The 6,488-nt window shown below is 35.5% G+C and overlaps 1 protein-coding gene across 1 annotated transcript in view; it reads right to left on the reverse strand.

The window, feature by feature from the left end:
* Window positions 1–1,057: 1,057 nt before the first annotated feature.
* LOC104910339 (myosin-6-like) overlaps window positions 1,058–6,488 on the reverse strand; it is a 41,017-nt gene continuing 35,586 nt past the window's right edge. The window contains exons 10-11 of the mRNA XM_031552954.1: window positions 1,332–1,552; window positions 1,058–1,066 (exon numbers count right to left, since the gene is read on the reverse strand). Coding sequence (XP_031408814.1) covers window positions 1,058–1,066; window positions 1,332–1,552 — 230 coding nt within the window. The remainder of the gene's footprint in view (window positions 1,067–1,331; window positions 1,553–6,488) is intronic.

Here is a 6,488-nt window from a genome sequence, read left to right on the forward strand (position 1 = left end):
AGAAAAAAAGAAAAAGAAAGAAAGAAAAAAAAGAACCAGAAAAAAACAAAGGTGTAATGAGCAGCGTGTAAATTAGAGCACAGTTTGTTAATTACAAGCTTTGCTGAAATGAAATATATAAATGAATTACAGGAATACAAAATCTGTCTTCTTAAGAAATTTGGTGTCTTTAAAGAAAGGACACTGAAAAAGTATTAATTTAATACAGTCTTTGGAAAAAAGTCTGTTTCCTGATCTGTGCTTTAGAGCATCTTAATTTTTTGACTGCATACAATTTATTCTAAGAAATTAACAAGAAAAGAAGGATACAGAATGAAAATTGAAATAACCAAATTGATTTTTAATTAGCTGGTATCTTAAAAATGATCAAACTACCAGCTGTTTCATAGTCAGAACCATATGCAAGTTTTGGTGTGCAGAGAATTATTTCCAAAAACATAGAAGAAAAGAATTTACAAGCTGTCATTCACACACGGAGTAATGACTGTGTCCCATTCATATTTAACTAAGAAAGGGAAATGAATTGGAAGGATGCTACTTTATAACAATTCTCATATTATCTATGTGATGTGATGTTTAATTAGCTCTTTTTTATTTTAGAAGTACTTTGACATGACTGTTGACACTTCAATATGCAAGAAGTTAAAAATAAAGCAAATGTTTAAATAAACTTTTATTCAGAATCACCCAGAAGTATAAGATCATTTTTAGATTGTAAATGCAGTATCTTGAAATGGATTCCTCTCTAGATTTGAGATTAAAAGTAACTATAAAACATACATAGAAAATAATCAGTATTAAAATCTGAACTGGTGGCTACACAGTACCTCTCCTTTTCTGATACCCATTTAAAAATATCTACAACTCTGCTGCACTTTGATTGTTCAGTCTGCAACTATCCACATTAAAAATGCATGAACACTTAAAAATAATTCAATTTTACTTTCTTTGACAACTTCTAATATTTCCACATTATCCACATTCTGGAACAAACCTTGATGTCTGTGAGAAATCTGAAAAGAATCAAGAATCTATGCAAACATCAGATATGTGCCATCTACATTTTCTGCAAAAAGCAAAAAAGGAAAAAAAAAAAAAGAAACACAAACAGATGGAATGAACTTACAAATTTAGAATTACATTCTACATGTGCTTATGAGACATTTATTAAAGGCCCACAACATTATACTCCTTGGATTCTGCCTGTACTGAGGCACACAATTCACAGTTTTTGTCTACAAAATTTAAAATAGACTGGTGATGCCAAAATAATGCTGCTCTAAAAGGGTATGTATCTTTGTGATTGTTTTTTTTGTATGATTTGAACTCACCCTTTCATAAGCCAGTAACACATCCTTCACAGCTTCACCCTCCAGATTCAACTTTTCTTCCAGCAGAGGGCTGTGTTTCTTCATAAAGTCTACATCCTCCTGAATCCTTCTGCTGACTGCTTCTATCTTAAGTATTTGGTTTTGTACCTGTCGCAGCTGACGGCTTTTGCAATCGAAATGCCATTGTAGCTCTAAGGTATCTCGAGCGCACCTTTCGTATTCTGTTAAAGAGATAATTAGCATAACAAAATGTGTATTTGAGTGACACCGGGAATGCTTAGTGAGATAGGAAATGCACAGTTACAATACCGAGTATAAGACTTGCAAAATTTTACTGTAAACTACTGTAAAGGCCAAAAGAGGATATTGGTTACAAAAGACATCACCAAATAATACAGTAGCAGTGGAACTGTTCTGAAACTCAATAATCTAACTACATCATTCAAGTAAATTCTCAGAGTGAGTGGTGGCTTTGTTTTTATGGAGGAAATTAAAACACTTAGCTTTAAGGCACATCTTGAGAGGCTGCCACCACACAAAAAGAGCTGTACTAAACTTGCCAGTCACCGGCAATGGACGTATGCGGATGCAGAGGAAGAACAGGCAAGTATATATCCCAGATCCCCTTAATGTAACAACTGTTTTCAGTTCAGGAACACTTTCTGAACTAAATGGGGCTTCAAAAAATCTAGACTACAGATAAATATTCAAAGCCGTCAAGAGGAACATATTCATGTTGCCATACAGAAATGTGTCAGTCTTAATTCACTTCATTGCATTTACTTCCCCTACACTGGTATAAATTTCCTGAGGGCCCTTACAAGAAAATATGTAACTAGATCGTTGGTTGCTGAATGACAGCACATATTTCATCTTGCTCAGAAAGAAAACCTTATTACAGACTGTGTCCTAACAGTACTGCAGCACCTGATGTTTAACAGTGAAAAAGATTACCAATTAAGAGAAAAAAAATAATCTAAACAGAAGTAAGCTCTTGCTATAAATCTGAGAGAGAAGTACATTTTACCGAGAAGAAAAGGCTTTCTAGATCTGAGAAGTAGCTATGGAATATCTGGCGCTATTCCTTAATAGTTGATACATTTCGCTGTGTTAACAACACATAAATCACAAATTTACAAATGTATTATTTCATTGCCGCTAAAAGCTGAAGAGACATTATACGAGTAAGTGGCTTTTCTATATCATACTAAGTGATGCCTACCAGTAAAATGAGAAAAAAAAAAAGTGTTTTACACTGAATTTTTATTATATTTCAGAAGAGGTCAGTTCTGAAGGTGGGCTGTGTCACTGCAATTACCTCAACGGCCTACAGGATGTAAAGGCAGCAGGAGTCAGCAATAATGGAAATCAAGGGAAGTCTGAAGAAATAACAGAATTCCATGCCTACTCAGAATGGGTCGTGCAAACTCTTAATTATGAATCTCCTGAGTTTTTATTGTTTAGATTAGGGATAATTATTACATCCCTGGGGGTCTTTTCCCTTTATCCTCAATTCTGTATTAGCATAATTTTTTGTTTTACAGGTAATACTGTAAATTATTATAAACCTGAAAATGACAAATTTACTCCAAGGACACAACATCACACTGCCACAGCCTACTGATATCAAGGGAGGAGAGTTGGTTAATATCTACAACCCAACTTCTGCTTTTTATTGATGGTGTTTGTTTTTTTTTAAATAAATACTGTATCACTGTATCGCTGCATAATTAACAGCATTTAAAAATTATTCTTCTATTCCAAACTTCTGATATTTATAGAGAATGCAAAACAGTAAAGCAAAAGTATTAGGTGCCCCCAAAATATTTTTATTCTTTATTTTTGCATCTTGCATTACTGCTGTTGACTTGGAATGTAATAGCTCTGCAGCTCATATTACTGTGCTGCAGAACAAAGCCGTATTATTAACCTTCTTACAGTTTTTTTGCTTTGGAAAATTTGACCTTCCAGTTGCCACAGGATTTCTTCTGAAAGCAGTTTCTAACCTCCCTGTGAATTAATTTTAATTTTGATCCTTTATTCAACCTCTCCCTTTGTTTTCAGAACAATATAAACTGCCCTTCAGAGACTCCTGTTTTAAAAACAAATGAGCAAGCAAACAAAAAATCTGTAACAATCTCTGAAAATTAGTAATGTATTAACAGCAATTTCTTGTTTCCAATTCAAGTTAGGCATTGGCTAAGGTAAATATATAAATTAATAAGCCAAGAAATATAAAACAAAAATTATTCTCATATATTCTCAGGAATGTGCCCATCTTCACATTTTGCCTTTCTATGGAAAAAAAAAAAAGGTATTTTGAACTAAAAACATATCCTACATATCTTGGACCACGAGAAACTTGTCAAACTCTCAGGATGATGAGTATCAAGAACATGTACCACAGTACTGACTGTGATTTCACATCCCGGAACTCGCTATTACAAATTATGTCACTTCTTTTCATCTTAATGTTTGTCTCTCTTTTGGCATCCAATATAATTCTAAAAAACTACAATAAAATTATAGACAAACCACTGCTATGCTTTGCGAATCAGTGTCTGGGAATATTAACTGACTTCCCACCATCTCTAATTTTAGTTCAACCACACAGTAACAAACAGATGTAATGGGATATCATGATGGTTCTGAGCCTATATTTTTCCTCTTCTACAACATATCAAAACAAGACTCTAAAAAGTGGTCAAAAACACAACTGAGAAGATCCAACTGACCTTCTCTGAGGCCTTTTTCTTGGAATAGCTATAAATACTGCTCTGCTGCTCTCAGTCTAAGAAAAATATTGCAGACCACAAGGAGCTGACATTCCACAGCTGTGATGGCTACCAATCACATGAAAACTGCTTAAGTGAAGACACATAGGCCTATGCATCTCTGACTTCAAGAACCTAGATTTCTTTAGAACTTACTTGTTTTCCTTATGAAAAAATGGTAATTTGCCAGCTCTCAACTCAGCATTAGTACAGAAAGAGTCTTGCTTCCTGTATTTTAGGGTCCTGATTATTGTTTGCTGCTGTGATATATTTTGTTAGACATCTGGATATAAAAATAATAAACTACCCCCACAGAAGCTAAAGGATAACATGGAGCACTTCTGTGAAAAGGAGTTGAAGATTTATAGATGTTGACTGAGAGACTTCAGAGAGCCATGCAGTATCATAGAATGTGATGTGTTGCAAACGTAAAGGAACTGAGAAAAAGGCCTTAAAATCAGAAACAAAGATACTTGCAAGACCAGTTTGGCAGCCACCAAGACACCATTATTCACTGACAATAAACATGCACGGTATCTTGAAATATCATGGTGCCACACTGTACAAAAAGCCTACAAGTTTGATGCTGTTCTTGCTTATTCCCTGGCTATAGGAATAAAATTTGGGGAAAAAAAAAAAGTTGAAAAAATAGGTTCACTAACCATGATGGCATTTATACCCTTCCTCTCATGCAAAAGTCAAGAATTTCATGGCTATCGTTCTATAACACTACTCAGTAATACTACATAGATTAAAAAAACCCATGTGTCTGTACATGTTTGCCATTCTCTGTTGACACTGAAGAGCTTGAATCATACAAGCAAAAAAGCCTTCCCTGATTTCAAGCATTTATTGCATCATAATTAACATATCTTCAGATTTCAGTGCAGAAAAGCGAATTCTGAAAGGAAAAGTAACCTGCCACTATGGAATCTGTTGTTCAATACAGCCAGTCATCTTTCCTTTGCATCTGTTGGCTGCTTTATTATCAGTGTATCTGTTATTAAAAGATTCTTCTGAATGAAGTAGAAAATTATTTATTTTGGATTCTGCATTAAATTTACTCTTGTCATTTTCAAAACTACATTCTTCTCTCTTAGAAAACCCCTCCACTTTGACAAAATTAAGCATGTCCTCTAGTTTTCATTTTGTTTAAATCATCAAATCACACAGACCAGAGCTTGGTGCTTGTGGCCACACAGGTCTGAAACTCTAAGTGACAAGGCAAAAGTACAGTTATTTTTCACAGAAGTTGTTCTGTGGTTTGAAAGACAACTTACTTTCCCCTGCTTGTCTATTCTGGAGTACGATGTAGTTAAGTTTCTTCCAGTCTTTCAAAGCTCTCCTCAATAATCAGTCTCATTAGAATTCATTAAAATTTGTAATCAAGGCTCTGGTAGCCTGCACTGCTAATTATATGCTATTTGTTGTCATGTTTTGTTTCTTTAAACACCAAGATGAAAGGCATTTGTTTCTCTTAACATCTTATACGGTGACGAATACCTTGTTTGACAAAGCATATAAGAAAAAAAAACATGCTTTGGGTGTATCTTAGGTGATTCCTAACTATGGAATAGTCCAGAAAATACCTCTTTATTTCTAAAAGGTTTAAATTATTCAGGAACTGCAATTCCAGTAAGAACTTTCAAAATTATTAAAATTACTTTTATTTTTTCTACAAACCCTTATGTGATTCAGTAAAAAAAGCTGGGTGAGATTCTTAAGAATAATTTGATATGCATTCATCTCCTACACAGTAACGCTACTAAAGAAAAAAAAATTGTTCTATGCTATCAGGGTATGTATGTAAAATGAGTAATAAATATGACCGAAGAATAGAAGTCACAGTATGTACAAAAAACCCAGAAAAGGTAGAAATACAAGTGAATAATCACAGAATCACAGAATTGTAGGGGTTGGAAGGGACCTCTAGAGATCATCGAGACCAACCCCCCTGCCAAAGCAGGTTCCCTACACCAGGTCGCACAGGTAGGCGTCCAGGCGAGACTTGAATATCTCCAGAGAAGGAGACTCCACAACCTCCCTGGGCAGCCTGTTCCAGTGCTCCGTCACCCTCACCGTGAAGAAGTTCTTACGCACATTCGTGCGAAACTTCCTATGCTGCAGCTTATGTCCGTTTCCCCTCGTCCTGTCTCCACGTACCACTGAAAAGAGACTGGCCTCACCGCTATGGCCGCCACACCTCAGATATTTATAAACCTGGATCAGGTCCCCTCTCAGTCGTCTTTTCTCAAGGCTAAACAGACCCAGTTTACTTAGCCTTTCTTCATAGGGGAGATGCTCCAGGCCCTTCACCATCTTTGTGGCCCTCCGCTGGACTCTTTCCAAGAGATCCCTGTCTTTTTTGTACTGGGGAGCCCAG

This window comes from Meleagris gallopavo, chromosome 3 (genome assembly GCF_000146605.3).
Source record: "Meleagris gallopavo isolate NT-WF06-2002-E0010 breed Aviagen turkey brand Nicholas breeding stock chromosome 3, Turkey_5.1, whole genome shotgun sequence".
NCBI classification, from domain to species: Eukaryota; Metazoa; Chordata; class Aves; order Galliformes; family Phasianidae; genus Meleagris; species Meleagris gallopavo.